Raw genomic sequence first — 18,492 nt, forward strand, 5'->3', positions numbered from 1 at the left:
GTAAGGCAGTTGATGGATCTCATCAGAGATCCATCAACACTAAGCTACAGCTGCCTTGCTCATAGAAAAAAAAGGTGTTAATAAGCTTCCTGTCTTGGTGATAATGTGTTGATGTGATCGCTTTGATCTGAGATAGAAAAATCCTGTATGTGTACGGTAACACGTAGACGACAGTGTCCTCTACATATTACAACGATGGTAAGAATATCAGCACCGATTACTGCAGCGTACATTAGTTATTACCAAACACAGGATATAACAATAATACTACAAACATCCGTGAGTGAATGTCTTTGTACTTTTTATAAACTGAGGCTCCATCTGGCAACCTCGTGCTAGTGGGTATGTTAGAAGGTTTAAGAAATCGCTCTTTTGGTATCAAAATATGCCACAAAACACATGTTCAATGAGTTTGAGTTGACAGATCTAACTGAATATGCACTCGGGTAGATCCACATTAGTGTCTCGTGTATCAGCCGGGTCGAGTCACAGTGTAAAGAATCAGCTTCTCTGGAAATTAAAAGTCTGAAACACCCAAGAGGTCGTTTCACAAAAATTCCTGACTATATCAGACAATGTGGCTAAAGAAAAGTGACTTAATGTTCTTAATCAAAAGGTATAACTGCGACTGTTTGTTATTGTTTTATTTATTTTTTTAGATGATGCCGGTCGCTACCTTTTCCAGAAATCCATACGTTAGGCACTACGTGTGGTCAAAGTTCCAACTTTATAGACAACATAAATATATAAACATAACAAGTTTTATCAGGATTAAAAGTATGCCACGCAAGATGCACATTTGTATGACTGTTGTAGTAAAACACAATCATTTAGTTGTTTGTTATTCTTACAGGTGTCACATTTTCCTGCCACCTCGTTCATTTCATTAGTGGATTTCTACTCATAAAGAAGGGATTTGCTTGTGTGCGCTCCGACTACTCGATAAAGACGTGATCATTTTCACATAACATAAACATCACAGCTTTAGAAAAAAAACAACAATAAAATTAAATCAACAATAGAGTTAACAAAAAGTTACTCTGAGGGATTAAAAACATTGAGTAAATGAGCTTTTAGGTTCCTCTCATTGTTGTCAGAAGGAGCGTGTTTATCCTGGAACCTGCTGTTCAGGATCGGCTGCTTCTGTGCTGGTTTTCCTCCCGCAGGACAGAACAACTTGTGTTTCCACGATGTATTACTTGCAGTAATTTGTTCTCATTGTACTTTACAACTGTTTAAGAGTTGTGCACATCTTTAGGGCCAACATGTCTCAATGAGCATTACTCATCTTCAAAAGTGAGTTTCCACACACTGAGCTCATGTCCCTCTCACTGCTTGAAACTTCAGAAGCCAAAAGATGTTGCAACTTGTCCCAGGTGAGCAGAGAGAGAAACATACCCGATCACTAAAATGTACGGATTGTGGTTGAAAAAGTAATGACGAACACAGCAAACACTGATGGAATAATACTGATGATCCACTGAGAGATGAATCACAGGTTGGATGTTCACCTCCGTCCTGTAAACCAAGCCCTGCTGTCTGTTTGGAGGTCATGTGACCGGGAGAGGCGGGGGAGAGGATTTGGAGGAAAAGCACAGAAAGCTAAGGTGAGACCACCTCTACTACTCAAGCGTTACCTTTACTCCTAAGGCAACACCTAATCCCTGCGCTTAGCCACATGCAGCACGTTGAACCACCACCTGGACAGATATACCCAGTGGACAATCGGAACTGTTTTCTTCTTTTTATGGACACTGGGATGCATTTCACCATTCCATCTGTATCCCCGTAGGAGTCAACCTGGCCCTTTCCAGTGGACTGACTCTTAGTATATTGGGCTCTTCACAACATGGACATGTTTGGCCCAGGACAACTGGTATCTACTCTGCTGCCTGCAGTTTTCCATTCACCTGCAGCTCACTTTTTCCCTGCATTCCCAACCAGACTGGGCTCTCAACCTCAGATTCTGATCCCGGGGCCCTTCATCAGCTATGAATCCTTGAGGAATTATCTGCAGCCAGAGCCATGCAAGGAAGCTTTTCTCCTGGCCACCCAGGCGGTCGGGATGGGGCCAGTCACAGAGGCCATAGGTGAGTTCAAACTACAGCTGCTGTGGCAGAAAAGGGACCAGTGGTACAGGACTTGTGCAGAGCCAAACTGGCACAGTTTGACCACAGTCTGTTTTTAAGACAGTCAGTGACTACCATCTGATCGCAGTGTGAATGTTTACAAAAGATTGGCTAACAGCTCGTAACTAACAATCAATTATCAAGCAGTGTTAAAGTGGGCCTAATGATTGCTGTGCTAATTATCCAATCCAGAGCCATTAGTTCCTTGTCACCCGTTGGCGATTGTGTAATTGGTGCTTGCGCTGTGCTTTCCAGATGAACAGAGGCCAGTGAAGCAGCGTCGTGCACGGGCCAACTACAGCAGCTGGCAGCTGGAGGAGCTGGAGAAGGCCTTCGAGACCACCCACTACCCAGACATCTTCATGAGGGAAGCCCTGGCCCTCAGACTGGACCTCATCGAGGCCAGAGTCCAGGTAATTGGCACACTGAACTCCTGGAAATGTTTGCTTCCTACTCATTCAAATGAAGATTTTTTTAATACGGTGTGTAAATGAAGCTCTTCAGCCCTATTGACGTTTTTGCAAGTCCATCAATGCCAAGTGATAAACATTATTTAAATCCACACACATTTCTAATTATATTCAAGATGTCAAAGTATTAAACAATACCAAGGTTTTCACACAGAATTCCAGGGAGAAAAAGAAAAAGTGTCTGGACTATTATTTCTTTCATTTGAAACTTCAGTCAGTGATTTTGTTCATTGCCGTGATGGATGAGAGAAATGATTACAGCATAACTCGTTCAATTGTCATGTCAGTTGACTTAAATGTGAACATATCCTTAAATAAGTGCTCAATAACGTCAGTGTGGAAAAGGTTATTTTGAACTTTGACCGTAAATTAGAGCCAAATATCTTTTTGGGTAATTTTGAATCTTTACTCTTTGAAAAATGTTACAAGTGCATTCATCTATTTATACTTCCCTGTCGTTTCAATTCCGAACGTTCCCTTATTTCTTTCCAGGTTTGGTTTCAAAATCGCCGTGCCAAGATGCGGCGGCAGCTGAAGCTCCAGGGCCAACTCGGAGGGCCTTATGTAAAAAGAGACGATGATGAAACGTCAGAGAAAGTGAGGAAGAGTTTGAAACCGCAGACGGAAGCTTCCACCGGCGAGCCATGGGAGAGTCGACAGGAAGGGGAAAACTACCCCTGGACAAAAACTGTGAGTGCTGCGCTGAGCCTGCGTGTGCAGCCCGTGACCCAGAGGTCGGGGAAGTGGGAGAGGCCGGAGGGGCTGAGCTCAGATGAGCTCCGAACCTGCAGCATCGCAAAGCTGAGGGCCAAAGCCAGAGAGCACGAGGCCGAGATCCACAGCACTGTAAACATGTCGCAAACTCAGGAAGATGATGCCATGCACAACGATTGATAGTCTTCCTTCTTCCTGTTTGTACAGATAATAATAATAGAGACACAGCGTAGACACTATTAATATGCGGTAACATACTTTTTAAAGCAATTTGGAATGAGGAGCTTCATTATTTAGCTTTGTATAAAACCTTAAAGTAATCTTTTATATGCTTTGCTATCAAATAATAAACAAGTATTTATCTTGCCGCACGATTGTCAATCTACTAACCTCTTTGATGACATTTCCGGACCTTTTTGTTTATAAAGAACTTTTTAAGTTTGGGTGGTAAACACATCAATGCTTTATCTTTTGGATACAAATGTATATACTTTTATTTTTTTCATTCCTTTAAGAAGTGATTGTTTATCTCACATGAATGTGCTGTTTATGTCTCCTTTTTTTTTTAACGCAGTTTTCAACTAATTCAACTCTGAATTAAATGACACACACACACTGTGTGAAGGTCGGTCTTGAACAGATGACAAATGATAAATAATATTATTGGAGCGCAGCTGAAATCGGATGCAGTGAAATCATTTCTAAATAATTTCACTAATGGCAGACTCATCCCCGACCTCTCGGGTTTCACAGGATGTCTGCATGCAGCCGCACGTCCTCACAGGAAACAATGGGAATAGCTACAAAATGAAGAGTGAGTGGGTATAGATGACGCGTGACGATTTGCATCAACAATATAGTGCAATCATTGGCAGTGACACAGATTCCATGAAGAGATGTCTTTTTAAAAAGATGTGAGGGCCCAGAGATAAACAATCAATGTCCAACATTTTAATATAAGGATGAACAAATAATTCACAACAGCTGTATAAATGAATCCTTGATCTGGTTTTGGCCCATAACACACTGTTGTTTTGCTAAATTGAAATTCAATCCAAATTTCTAAAACTGCAGACTTTATTATTATGTGATAATTATTGGCGATTCGCACATGTTCAATTTTTTAAACAAAAGGTAGCAGGGATTTTGGAAGCATTTCATAATCCTATGAGTTTTGAGGTCTTCAACTACTTCACACAATATTTTACAAGTCAAAACAAAATACAACATGATTTGTGTGTTGGCATAAATCAAGTTGAAGTCCAACATAAAGATTACATGTATTGTGAGTTTGACCAGGGTTTGGAGGAGAGAGACAGTTCTGTAACGATGCAGTGTAACGCTGCCCCCTTCTGGGTATGAAGATGTCCGTAGACAAGATAGATGAGATTAATAGTTCAGACATGTGAACGCTTTTAAAATACAACTAATGCATAAACTTCTTTTCACTGTGGTCACACATCTATTTATTGTGTGGACCATAGTGAAACTTTAAAAAGGTGGATTACTCTGCTTCTATTTTTTGGCGATCCTGTTAAATAAACAAGTTATGTCTTGCACTGTTGGTCGTTCACAATATGGGTCAGAGAAGCACGTTGAAATAATAAACTTATTTTGTTTCCCGTTCAAGTGGAAGGACTCTTCAAATCCTCCTTTTTTTTTCAAACAAACTTTCAGAGTATAAGTCTTAGAAAGTTGCCAAAAAAATCAAGTTACAAGTTTTCCCTACAACATTTTGGGACACAGTAATATGGGCTAATTAGGGCAGAATGCGTACGTGACAATGGTTGGCCCCAATTAGGCCCCACACAAAGATGACTGGGGGGGAAAAATGTATGTCATAGTTCTGTTGTTCTCATACTGCACACTCACCATGATATTCTGGCCGAGATAGCAAGCCTGCGGTTTAATTACTTCAGAAATTCTACAGGATCGTCCTCTTTTATGGGGAGGACAACAAGAGGAATTTGATGGTGCATTCAATTAAAAATATATGAGAGTCCAATATACTTTTTACAATGTACATTTAAAAAAAAAAAAAAAAATTAAGAATAGTTTGCGAATTAAGTAATTAAAACGTTGTACTATCGTTGTCTATCGGAAAAAGTAATTGTACCCAATGTTGGAAAAAGTCATAGTATAGTAAGTTGGAATAAGTAACCAAAGGTATAGTACGTCGATAAAAGTCGTAAATCAACGTCTGTCAAAAAATGTCAAAGAAGTCATAAAAAAGAGACATAATATGTTGAAAAAAAAAAGTAAGTAAGTAGCCTTATAAAAAGTCATCGTAAAGTATGTAATAAAAAGGTCTGTTGGTATGAAGAAAAAGCATTCATTAAGAAAAACGTCACAGGAGTACACTGAAAATAAAATCTGTATTGTATGTCAAAAAAAGTCACAAAGCTTTGTGATGTATTGTATGCTGAAAATAAATATAAGTACATTGTGTCAAATTCATTTTGTATTAAAAGCACATGTGAAAAGGTCATGAAAGTCACATGACGGATGGAGTCATACTGCCATTGTATAGCATGTCAAAAAAAAGTCTTATGCCATAAAGAAAATCTTAAAATATATTAGTGTAGTACAGTATGTCATGGAACTGTTGTCGTAAAATGTCATAGTATAACATTATTAAAATGTTAGTATCATATGCCATAATTTTGTTAGTATTCCATAGGAGGCCATAAAATGTCATAGTCAAGGCATACAAAACAGGAAAACAAGTTGTGGATTAGTATGTCTTGATAGTGTGTCATGTAAAAAGTTTCATAGTAAAGTATGCCATGACAATGTGAGAGTATACTGCTGTAACAATGAATCATCTCAATCTGTCTTCTAAAGGTTACATTTGAGGGTTGTGTTTTCACACTCTTTAATTGTCACTAAATATAATATTACCCTCCATATGGGAACTGATGCAGAATCCGACTTACTTTGTCAACTTGTTTGAAAATATATAACCACAAGTTCTTCATGAAGATATCTGAATGTATTCATTTTGCAAGTTTGCAACAAACAAACAAACAAACAAAAAAGTGCATGAATTAAGCACAGCAGATAAACGAAGTGCCTCTCAGTCGAGTTTTACACAACAGCTGTTTAATGACGATTCAGCAGTCGGTGTCAATTAGTGTAATGAGCGGAGACACGCGCACGAGCGGCTCGTCCCCGGCCTGTCATTCAGGAGAAAGAAGGGAAACAGGACGCAGCTGCAGCGCCGCGGACCACGACCGGAACCCCGAACCGACGCACTTTGTTTTGTACCTCTCTTTCCTCCTGCGACTCCTCCACACGACTCGTCCTACTCCTGTTGCGCACTTCGCCTGTTCTGCGGGACCTCTGTGCGTCTGTCTGTGCCCGTCGCGCGGGGAGCATGGCTGCCATCAAGGCTCTGGAGCAGTGGTGCAGGATGCAGTGTGATGGCTACCGACATGTGGCCATCACCAACATGACGACCTCCTTCAAGAACGGACTGGCTTTCTGTGCGCTCATCCACAAGTACAGACCGGACCTCATGTGAGTTTGAGACCTGGTTAACAAGTACAGAGGCCTGGGGCAACCTGGATGAACTGCACTCCTTTTTAAATGTAATTTCTACAATGTTACGTGTCTTTGGCACACAGTATTAATGAAAGATAAAATGAGTGTGGTTTATTTTGTGATCTTGAGACCTTTTTATTAGTTGGGTCTGTTTGTTCAGATATGAATATCATCGTGTATATGATTAGTAGATGCTGTCTTGATGGTTTAACCTTTTAGTTATATTAGTTTTTTAATATTAGTTTTCGTCTGAGTCTTTGTTTGAAGATGATCTCACCACTACACTAACTTCTCCCTCTGTTCATTGTATTTGTGTTTTCCCAGAGACTATGACTCACTCCGAGAGGAGGATGTGTTTGAGAACAACAGCCTGGTAAGATGTCAAGTTGTTGGACCTTTTCGTTGCGTTGTGTGGAACAAGAGTTCATATAGTGGAGCTTCAAAATCTGATGTAGCATAAAACTTCACATCATTAACCCCTCGCGCATGACTGCACCTTCAGAGATGCACACCGTGTTTGTTCTCCACTTGACGTTTACGGTATTGTTCCAATATTGAGCTGTTTCAGCAGAAGCTGCTTGTTAAAAAGACTCCCATTTAAAAACTTTAAAGTTTCTGAAGCTTTCCTCCGCTTCGGTCCACTTGACCTCCCATATATGTTGTGAACCCCCAACTTGACCAGTAACAACCCAACTGGGACCTCCATTATTTAGTCTTCCATTTGACCGGGGGTTACAGCTCTGTACGACTTCCTTGTTGTCTGAGATCATCCAGTGGTGTCAGCAGCCAACCTGAGCTCAGGGGTGAGGCTCTCCAGGCTATTCATTTTGAATGAGGCTCGCTGTCCTCTGTCACTCGATCCTCGGGATGACGGTTCACTCCAAGTCTCCGTCGTTTTAATTTTTGAATGTTACAAAGAAGAACTTTTACTCTTGCGGCCACAGAATAATGTTTCATCAGGTTTTAGTTTTGATCAGGCGTTGACGAGGCTCCCCGTACCGAAACACGAGGGCGTGAATGTTTCAGTAATTCACACCCTTCTATATTTCATGACAAGTGTCGTGTTTCTTACAGGTGGTTATTTTACGAGGTTGTTAAATAAGAAATTGTCTGCGGGCTTTAGGGAAATCAGCAAAACAGATCCCACATTCTTTATCTTTTGTGCTCTTTCTTTGTATGTTTGGACTTGGTATTCAGTAGGGCTTTGCTTTAAATTTAATGAGCATGTCCAGGCTGATCCCAAACAATGCCCCGGTATCCTGCTCCCTCCATCCCCTTTCTTATCCTCCAAGCTCACAGGAAGTGTGCTATTCATTATACAGACCTCGCTGGGCCCAGCCACAGAATACTGCTAGTCTATTTAAAGTAGATTGTATTGTCTGACATTTTTTTACACATACTGTAATTGTAGGCGCTGGCATTACAGAGCCCGGTGAAAACCATGTTTTTTTTATATGGTGAAAAATGTGTTTACTTGGTGCCTCATACACTACCAATAAATAAGCCATGGGATTTTTGTTAAACTGTGTAATTTTGTTCTTAAGGCTTTTCAGGTCGCAGAGGAGAAGTTGGGGATTCCAGCTTTGTTAGATGCAGAAGATATGGTGGCTTTAAGGATCCCAGACCGGCTGAGCATTCTGACTTACGTCTCCCAGTACTACAACTACTTCAAAGGACGGCCTCCCAGTGAGAATACGGACGGTTTAAATACCCTTAGCGTCTGTGTAGATATGTTTTGAGTTGCCAGTTCTCTCTCTCGCGCTGCTACAGTGTGTTGATTGACACTGATAGTGTTTCACTTTTTCCTCAGTGGGTGGTGTAAAAAGGCCAGCAGAGGGCTCCAAGGAGGAGCCATTAGAGAAGAAAAATCTCCCAGTGGTTGCCAAAAGCTTTGTGTCTAAAAACGCCATTGAGAATCGTTTACCTTCCACTGTCACTGCCCACACCTCACCCAAGCTGGCCAGAGCTGCTGTTCAGGTCAGTGTCAGAACGCATCGTCAAAACATTTTGAACCATGCTTGTGTTTACAGTCCATCTTTGCTGTTTTTATATATAAGAACAAAGACTATTTTGTTTGTTTTTAGTGGGTCAGTTAATGTTAATAAGAAATGAAATGCATTTTTGGATAGAGCATTTGCTCAGTTTTAGTTTTCTTTTTACAGAAGGCAGTTCGTGCAGAAAACACCAACAACAATGGGACTCTCAATAGCAAATGTATTGCGTGCAAGAGCCACGTTCATCTGGTTCAGAGGCACTTAGTGGACGGCAAGCTCTATCACAGAAGCTGTTTCAAGTGAGAATTTAATCAATATTCATTGATACTTTGCCGTCGTGTACTGTTTATCGCATTCATTATTTCATGCTGATAAACTCCCACCAGATGCAGTGAATGCTCCAGCGTCCTTCATGCGGGAGGCTACAAACCTGGGAAGAATCCAGACACTTTTATCTGCAACGCCCACCAGAACAGTTGCAAACCGTCCTCCTGCGAGTCTGGGATCAAAAACGGACCCGCCAGTTCAGCTGGGCGTTTAAATGGTGCCAGCCAGACCCAGCCTGCGCCCCGCCCCTCTTCTGTGCTGTCAGCCCCTCTGAATATTGTCCTGAAGCCAGTCAGTCCTACTAAACCTTCCCAGACCTGGACGGCCTCAGCCCAGAAGACGCAGACGGCCCGGCAGAGGTTCTTCCAGGCTTCAGAGCCACACGCAGAGGCCTCGGTAGGTGGGAAGCCCACAGAGCCCTCAAGTGTTCGAGTAAGTTCAAAGGTCCCACTGAGTCCTCGTGATGAGAGCAGAGCCAGCACAACTATCGGAAAGAAGGCTGCGGAAAACTGCAACAATAACAACAAACGTCCGTTCACCCTTCGATCGGCAGAGAGACGGTGAGTATTATACTGTCCACTTTCGGTGGCCATGAGTCCCATTTTGATATTTCTATCCCGTCCCACTGTCTGTATAGTTCTGTAATGACTTCTGTTATTAAGGCTGATGGCGAGGGTTTCCCCTCCCTGCAGGTTTGGAGATGAGCCAAGTTCAGCTGACAGCTCCGGTTTGAGAAAAGATAAATGCAGCCAAGTCCCAGCAGGAAACTGGGCAGGACAACCCTCCAGCAGCCAGACAAACAATCAGCAACCGCCATGTCTGAAGACCATCAACAAAGACGACACGAGGCCAACAACTGTACACACAACTGCCAAAGGCAAGCACTACTAAATTCATTTCAGTTGTTCCTGATCCACTATTTGACATCCAGCCAACATCCACCCCCACCTTCGTTCTTCCTGTCGGTCTCCCAACGCATTCATTGAAAACAAAGCCCCTTTTGTCATCTTTGCCCTATTTAAACAGCCCCCGATGTGGCCACAATGCTGGATACTGACATTTTAATTTCTGTCTCACACTTTTAATGAAGTTTCATAGTTGAACTGTCACTCCTTGGATAGATGTGCATGCATGGGTTCAGCATCCTGGCAGTCGGCTGCTTTTTCAGACAGAAACACAATTACTGTTTTTTTTGGTAAAGTAATTATGTTGCCTGTTAATATGCATCACATACTGACCATGACTGGTTTGGAAATCAAGATCACCTGAAATGTAACAGTTTGTGAATTGATCTGCTTGTCTCATGCACAGATTAGAAGCTCATTTGGGTCTTTTAATACAGATATGCAGGTGTGAATCATTTACTTGAGGGCATTGTTGTGAAAGACTAGATAATGAAACCAGTAGCTGCACTTATTATGAGCTGTTCAAGGAGAAGAGTCTGGGGAGTCTTTTGTTTACGGTGTACAGGAAGTTGAACGACTGAGTGCACACTTAATTGCTAAAGCAGATGTGTAAAAAAAAAAAAGGGTCAATGTCCCACTGGTTTTGAAATCTAAGAATGATCTCAAATCCAAGTGACAGATGAAGTACTGATGAGCGTTGCTTTTAAGTCATTCCCTCAACTTCTTCTGTCTAAATCACTTGTCTGCAGATCCAGTCTGGGGGCAATTGAAGCTCAAACCTGTGCAGCTCGATTTAAAGTGAGTAACCCTCAATCATCTTCATTGTCACTATTGCCTAATGACTCACTAGGTGGACGCGGGAAAGTCACACGGGTGGACGATATGTTGTCTTCAGATAACGCTGACCATTCAGCTTATTCACTCTCCAGAACGCAGCATCGCCGAGCTTCTTCCTTCTGTGTTAATGTTGAGTGGCTGAGAGTGCAGCAGCGAGCTCTGTCCCCCGTCCTAACGAGCCCCAGGGAGTGCCGGGCCTGAGCTTTCCCCACTCTTAACACTAGATTCTCTCATTTCTAACCCCTGCTGATGATTCCTCCAATCCCTACCGTTTTTATCATTACAAAATAAAAGGTGAGGCCTGTTCTGATATTTTCATTCTTTATGGCTAATACAGTAGGTGCATTAAATCTGTGTCGGATAAATGCTAAATTTTTGCTGTTTTTAAATGGAAATGCACTTAAAGGGTCTTTCCGTTGTCTTTGTCCCAGAGATGCTGAAGCTTTTACTGGGCAACACAAATCTGGATTAGAGTCCACGACTTCCTCTTCGGTCCCCAATAGAACAACAAGGCCTCCCTCAGCTCCAACACCTGCAGCACCTCCAGTTAGTTTTGCTCTGGTCCATCCTGAACACTTTAGGGAAATCTCTCCGCAGAAACCTCAGCTTGTGTCTGGAAACCCAGGTGAGTCCCTTCGGTACTGTGATAATGTTCTACTGGTATAGTCAGTTTGTAGTTTGATTTTTCCGAAGGAGTTATTTGTCAATAAGGTGGTCATATGGGTATATAGAACTTTAACTTGTCAAGACAGACTAATGTTACAATCTATATATGTTAAATATACTATTTGTAAATGTCCACTGAGTGAAATATTTGACTTTTTTTATGTGATAATAATTCACCACTAATAATACTCCAGCTTTATTTAGCTGAAAATGGCTTCCTGCTGTTGCTGGCGGCCACGTGAGCGGTGATGGGGAACCAAAATAGCAACGTTTTGGCCGAACACATACATACACATTGGACCTCATTCACCAATATCTTCATCAATTTGTTCTTGAGAAAAGTCCAAAGAAAATTCTGATTCATAACGTGCTCTTAAGCTGCAGAAATGTTCGTACCATTTTTTTCTCATAATGCTAACTGCAAATGACAGTTTCTCCTAATTAAGCGGAGGTTAACAGCCTGCCATCCACACAGAAGGTCATGATACTGCAGGGTTGTGTGCACACTCAGAAATTGAAAAGAAAAGTTGATAAATTTAAGTTAAGAAGGTGGAGCGCCAAGCTTAAGAAAAACTTCAATAGTTCTTAAATGGAGCCGTCATATTTACAAACGTCAGTAGTGGATATAAAACGGCGACAACAAAAAATATGCATGGGATAGTATTAATAATTCAGTAAAAAGATTCAGTGTGGTGGTTATTTGTAAAGACTTTTAGGTGTTGTGAAAAGAAAATAATGATTTTAAAATACTATAAAGGCTATATCAAGCATTTGTAAAGTGCGTGTGTGAGATATATATATATATATATATATATATATATATATATATATATATATATATATTCTGTTGCTACACAAATCCCAAATGTGACAGCCCAACTTTGAGATTCCGACACACCTCTGGCATGGCTAGACCAAACGTTAGCAGCGTGAACTCTCTGCAGAGCGACTGTGTAAACCTCCTTGTCCTTATTTTAGGCTTTAAACATGGGAGTTCCTCGCCTGTGAAATCCCCAAACAGACGGCCAGCTGTGGAATCTATTAGTTCTTCATCGACTGCTTCAGCCGATCACAGACATCTGTCAGGTATGTTTCCAGCTATTTTTTATTTTTTTAAACGTCATCATCAAAATCACACATACATGGCCGAAGCCATCTTGTTGATTTCGTATGCGCAGTGATTTTTAAAAGATTTCTCCTGAAAATAAATCGGGTGAAGTCATATGTGACAATGCTTTTCTGAAAAGCTGCCATAAAAGAACTATCTAATCCTATTTTATCTACCTCTTAGGTGCTAAAAAGGGAAAGTATTTGTCACCCACCAACGCCTCCAGGACTGAAATGAGGTCACCGTCTGTAAGTTCCCTCCATTAAGTCTCTTAAGAGATTAATTAACAGCTCTACAAATATGCTTTTATTATATTCCCAGTAAAAAAAATGGACGACCTTCTTTACGTTTAAGTGTCCAAAGTCAGAATTTTCAAATTGAAGATATATCTATCCTCTTAAGTTCTTCTGCTTTCTATCAGGTGAAGTCTTATCACATTCCAGTGGAGCAGATCGAGAGGGACCTGAATGATATCGAGACAAACTTGGCTCGTTTGGAGCAGGAGGGCGTGGAGCTGGAAAAGCAACTCCGCAGCTGTGAGGAAGGTACTTTATTCCCGTCACTCTTCCTCTGCGCTGACGACAGACGTGGCCAGATGTTTTCGGGTTGTCTGTTTGTACCTACGTCCGGTTCAATCTCATGAACACGATAGCGCAGGAATCCTTTGAGTGAAATTCTTTTTCAAACTTGGCAAAAAGCATCAACCTGGACTTAAAGATGAATGGATTATAGTTTGGCCTTTTACAGTCAAGGTCCTTCTGATCTCGCAAAACACTTTTTTTTTTTTTTTGTCCATAACTCAAGAATTAATATGCAAATTATGACAGTTTCACACAAATGTCTATAAGAAAAGATACAATTGAATGTAGCGATGACGTTTCTGACAGACATCTACGTAAACTGCAACCTGACTGGGTGAGGCATAGAACCACGAGGCGGTCTTTCTAGTTCCCATTTTCTTCTTATTCCTTGTTTAGACACACCCACACACTTTCATGTTGACGTGTCAGAAATGAGCCGTGCAATTTACAAATAAACACTCCCTCATCCTCACTTATTTTGAGGCAGAAGTTGTGGATTCAACGCTCAATTCTGCGCTCTTGCGGTGAATACACTTGACACAAACTTTGATATTTTATTGTTTTTGTGCAAACTGCTGAATCCCACTGCAGTCGGAGCATCTCTGGTGCAGAGTTGTGTGTCCTGGTTGCCTCGACGGGACACGCACACACGCCATCAGCTGGAGATTGGTGTGTGTGTGTGTGAGATTTACCTGCCATTTCTATTACTGTTTCTGCAGCCAAATGAGGTGAGAGGCACAGACAGCCCACGGGGATGTTCCTTCTCTTTTGAGGTGGTGGGAATAGGGGGCCTGATTGCTTTGCTCAAGGTCAACATGACTTGGGTATAGTAATATATATATATATATATATATATATATATATATATATATATATATATATATATATATATATATATATATATATATATATATATATATATATATATATATATATATATATATATATATATATATATATATATATATATATATACGTCAATTGCACAGTACCTAAGAGATCATCTACCTCTCAACTTGTCGTGGTAAAAACTCAACCCTGGCACTCGTGCGTAATTCAAATTAAAATCACGTCCGTTCTAGTGTTGGCAGAAATGTACACTGTCTTGTCCTCTGTGCCTGACTCGATCGGTCCTTATTGTAAATGTGACGTTGGCGTGTTTTTTTTTTTTTTTAATGGATTAGTCACTAATTGGGTTTGGCAAATATTCCCTCTAAAAAAGAAAAATCTATTGATCCACCTACTCCGGTATTCAAGAGTGAGGAAAATGCAAGCTGTGTTGCAGTGCATATCATAATGAAGTGGTGGGCTGAAGGGATGCCTAACCCATGAATACTGCTTTAGGAAAATATTTAAACAGTCTATAACATTTTATATTTATCACGGTCGTTGTCAAAGCGTCACGTTTTGGGTTTAAATAAATATATTAAAGCTAATCCCTACTGTATTTTTGCTAAATCATTATTAAATAAGTGATGAAGACAAATCTGTGCTTCATCATGTATTCCCTCTGTTGCGCTACATCCCCTACATATTAAATTGCATATTTAGATCATGTTTGGAGGTTTAGATGAGGAATTATATTATAGATAGGAATGCAGGGGCCTAGGTATTTACTGTAGGGCTGCAACTAATGATTATTTTAATTATAGATTAATCAATTCATGGGTTTCTTTCCATAAAATGTCAGAAAATCCTGAGAAATGTTCATTATAATGTCCTACGGTGACATTTCAAATGCGTGTTTTGTGCGACCAGCAGTCTAAAACCTAGAGATATTCAGATTATCTTCATATTTGAAAAACTAATTTTCACATTCGAGAAACCCGAAACCAGAGAATGTTTGATGTTTATTCAAGCGATTAATCATTTATTGAAATAGTTGGTTATCTTACTGACTTTTATTTGACCCCGAGTTCAATTTATTTTCTAAAACACCAATACGTTTAATCGCACATGCTTTTAGTGAGAAAAAGGACGGTTATGCTCTATGCTTGGGTCTATATGCAACAGTGGGGATGATTGATAATGTTAACTATTCAGTAAGTATATATGTGTTTTTTTTTCCCACAGCACATTGTGCTGATGTTTACTTTAAATGAAAAGTATCAGATTTAGGGTTACCTACACCTCAGGTGCAGGGCTGTGTATGATTGACTGCTCCAGTCCTGTAAGTGAAGTGTTAACATGGTCCCAGGAGGAGAGTCGCCCTCCATCTCAACCATCCTGCAGCCAGATAATCCCAAAACCTCATTTATTTTTCCAGTCAATTGTTTTATTGTGTATCTAGTACAGTTGTGTGAAAACTAGAACTTGGTCTGGTGAAAATATAATGTGCTAAGATTCTGGATGAGGGAAGGCTCCTTGATTGTTTTAGTAAATAAAAGGATATATACTTGTTTTTGTTAAACAACCAAAATATTAAATGGGAATAAACAATGATTCTTCAGCTTGCTCTATAACCTCAGTTACTGCAAGCCGAGTCAAAATTATATTTATATCTGAACTCTTTCTCTCAATCTTTGAGCTAAATTTGTCTCAAGTAAGATCCATTAAGTTGAGCTGCGTTATAGTGGATAGTAAATGCACATTTTCCCCAAAAAGACTGGAAGGTCCACAGGTGTTATAATTGTTTATTATTTGTATGTGTGTACACATTGGCGCCTAGTTTTTAGAACTAGATAAAAGATTGTCGAGGGTCCCGAATTGCATCTTACAACCTTTAAAAAAAGTTGCATTGTGTTTCTCAGAGGGGGAGGGCGACGTATTAATGGACCCACTGATGGTCGACTGGTTCTACTTGATTCGAAGGAAGCAGATGTACATTCGGAAGGAGTCAGAGCTTGTATACATGTGAGTCGTTCTCCAGCTTAAATCATGTCACAGTTTTGGTTTAATTTATTCTATTGGAGAGCTTTTATATTTATATAAAATAACTTATTGCACTGAAGTTGTTTTTTTTGTGTTCTTATACACTTATTTTTTGTAATTTTCTTTTGATAACACTAGAAATGATTCCAATTTATTCACTGTCAAACCAAATCTATTTTTCAATATTGTTTTCGGATGGCTGTGTTGTGCATAATGAATGAGGTTTTTATTGTTTTGTTATACATGTGATAACTGAATGCATCTCCCAGAGCCAGGACTCAGGAGCTGGAGCAGCAGCAGCCAGGTGTGGAGGGGGAACTTCGCAGGCTGCTGGAGAAGCCAGGTAGAGAACATCTGACTCTCTTCTGAACATCACCATCTCCTTTTTATTTATTGTTTCCAGCACTAAAGTCTGTAAATGTGGCGTTGCAGATCATTTAAAGTCCAGAGAGGAGCAGCGGCGGGAGAGGAAGTTGATGCACAGACTGATGGAGATAGTGGACGGCAGAAATGCAATCGTGGAGGTTCTGGATGGAGACAGGCTGAGGTGACGCAATGTGTACATTACATGAGTGATCAGTAATGCACAGCGATACTCGTAATATAACGCATTGATATGCAAATATGACACGATGCTTGAGTTGAATTTTTTTTTTTTTAAATCAATTTCAGGGAAGTGGAGGAGGATCAGCAGTTAAATGAAATGATGCAAAAGCTTGGTAAGTATTGCATGAAAGGCTTTTTTCTTTTTAGTTGAGATTTTTCAATTTGAATGAGTCATTCTAATATACACTGTTTTTGGTGAATAGGAGTAAAGAGAGCCAAAAATAAGAGGAAATCCTCCATCTCAAAACTGTTCAGGCGAAGAAGTAAAAGACAAGTTGAATGAAGGCACATTTTTACTAAATTTGTATTTATCACCCCTTTTTAAAAATGTTTAGGTTTTTACATTAAAGTATTGCAGTGCGTAGCGTGCTAATGAGAAGACCCATGAAGAGATGTCAAATAAGGAAGCGTAATGGATTGAAATCATGGGTTTTGTTTCTAATTGTCACAATATTTAAAGCTGAATGTTAAGTTAAAATGTTGTTTTTGTTCAACATTCATCTTCAGTTCTTTGCTGTTATTTAATTGAAGTGACGATTTCTAAATTGCATATGATTCAATCTTTTGCTTTCACAACGGGTGTCGTGTTCTTTCAAAATTGTTTTTCACAGGTTGTTTTTCTAAATGCTGTTTAATCGCGTGAATATTTTCCTTTTTTCTTATATTAATTTTACTTCAGTAGAGGAGTTTCACAAAAAAAACGTCAGTCATGAATATGTTTGTTATGTAAAGATTCTATATATTTATTGAGTGATTGGAATTTTTAGTGTTAACGTGCACTGGGTCAAACAAAATTGGATGTCGGGAGTTAAAAAAACACACAAGCTATCATGGTTTTCAAATTACAGCGAGAACACGGGCTGTTCCACGTGCAAATATTAGTCAGAATAAATGTGTAATCCTTCAACAGTCTTGAGCCGAAAGAGAATTATTTCAGTATTTATTTAATAATACATTTTAACAAATTTCCCGTAAGGATATTAGCAGGAGGGGAACAAGCCTTGACAAAGTGTAAAATGGAGCGCCACACATGTTGCAGACTGCAGCTCCTCTCTCGCGCCGTACTGTAGGTGGCAGCCTGGGTATGCTCTATATCACAAGGCGAGAACTTGGAAATCCAATTTGCCACAGTACGGACAGTTAATTTCTTTTGCTAATTTTATAAATGCTGCAAAAATGTTCAGCTGTGCTGATGCAATAATGTTATGTGAAAGAGGATTAGGTAGAGCAGTAGCTTATGGCCGGGGAAGGCTTATAAACTATAGGTTGTATTGAGCTCTTTATCTTGAAACCGGGTTTAATTAAACATTACTCTTTACTAATATCTGCATCAGAAATGCTCCCGTACCTGAGCTATTAAAATGTTCAAAGGTTGAGTGGAGTCATTCATGTGTGAAAATGGCATTCGCAGTGTTTGTGAGGAATGTGCTGTAATGTTGCATTTTTAAGTGCTACTGAATATACTTGTACTCTATTTTATAGTATTTTTAAACTTGAAATCTGTAGTCCCAATAAATCCTTTGAAGATTAGTGTGTATGAGAGGTTGATTTATTTACTTAACAGCTTCCTTTGGCACACATCTTTCTATTTAAACACATCCTTGAACTTTTTATCACACCACTTCCCATATTTCAAGCTTCACCAATGATTCGACGACTGCCAAGATCAGACGTTGCTTTCAGTACGAAACCAACAGTGCTGCGACTCCTTTTGCATTAAAGCTGTGCGGCAATGTATATG

General features: G+C 39.9%; 2 protein-coding genes across 2 annotated transcripts; both read left to right on the forward strand.

Moving 5' to 3' along the window:
- The first annotated feature begins 1,808 nt into the window (after positions 1 to 1,808).
- Positions 1,809 to 3,589, forward strand: si:dkey-43p13.5 (visual system homeobox 2). The gene is made up of 3 exons (XM_034540095.1): positions 1,809 to 2,090; positions 2,385 to 2,542; positions 3,092 to 3,589. The coding sequence occupies exons 1-3, from the start codon at positions 1,850 to 1,852 to the stop codon at positions 3,491 to 3,493; spliced, it is 801 nt and encodes a 266-aa protein (XP_034395986.1). The 5' UTR covers positions 1,809 to 1,849; the 3' UTR covers positions 3,494 to 3,589.
- A 2,927-nt stretch (positions 3,590 to 6,516) lies between these two features.
- Positions 6,517 to 18,170, forward strand: micall2a (mical-like 2a). The gene is made up of 17 exons (XM_034539374.1): positions 6,517 to 6,832; positions 7,181 to 7,229; positions 8,401 to 8,542; positions 8,667 to 8,833; positions 9,019 to 9,149; positions 9,237 to 9,737; positions 9,870 to 10,054; positions 10,832 to 10,880; positions 11,351 to 11,544; positions 12,564 to 12,671; positions 12,877 to 12,941; positions 13,115 to 13,238; positions 16,025 to 16,127; positions 16,415 to 16,488; positions 16,578 to 16,692; positions 16,818 to 16,864; positions 16,955 to 18,170. The coding sequence occupies exons 1-17, from the start codon at positions 6,690 to 6,692 to the stop codon at positions 17,032 to 17,034; spliced, it is 2,277 nt and encodes a 758-aa protein (XP_034395265.1). The 5' UTR covers positions 6,517 to 6,689; the 3' UTR covers positions 17,035 to 18,170.
- The last annotated feature ends 322 nt before the right edge of the window (positions 18,171 to 18,492 follow it).

This window comes from Cyclopterus lumpus, chromosome 8, assembly GCF_009769545.1.
Source record: "Cyclopterus lumpus isolate fCycLum1 chromosome 8, fCycLum1.pri, whole genome shotgun sequence".
Lineage (NCBI taxonomy): Eukaryota > Metazoa > Chordata > Actinopteri > Perciformes > Cyclopteridae > Cyclopterus > Cyclopterus lumpus.

What these genes read in the sequence shown, in the direction of transcription:
- si:dkey-43p13.5 (XM_034540095.1), top strand. Translation starts at nt 1,850, where the DNA reads ATGGACATGTTTGGCCCAGGACAACTGGTATCTACTCTGCTGCCTGCA. An exon ending in GCCAGTCACAGAGGCCATAG is followed by an intron (nt 2,091 to 2,384) that starts GTGAGTTCAAAC and finishes TGTGCTTTCCAG; the next exon opens with ATGAACAGAGGCCAGTGAAG. An exon ending in TCATCGAGGCCAGAGTCCAG is followed by an intron (nt 2,543 to 3,091) that starts GTAATTGGCACA and finishes ATTTCTTTCCAG; the next exon opens with GTTTGGTTTCAAAATCGCCG.
- micall2a (XM_034539374.1), top strand. Translation starts at nt 6,690, where the DNA reads ATGGCTGCCATCAAGGCTCTGGAGCAGTGGTGCAGGATGCAGTGTGAT. An exon ending in CTTCGATCGGCAGAGAGACG is followed by an intron (nt 9,738 to 9,869) that starts GTGAGTATTATA and finishes CCCTCCCTGCAG; the next exon opens with GTTTGGAGATGAGCCAAGTT. An exon ending in TGAAATGATGCAAAAGCTTG is followed by an intron (nt 16,865 to 16,954) that starts GTAAGTATTGCA and finishes TTTGGTGAATAG; the next exon opens with GAGTAAAGAGAGCCAAAAAT.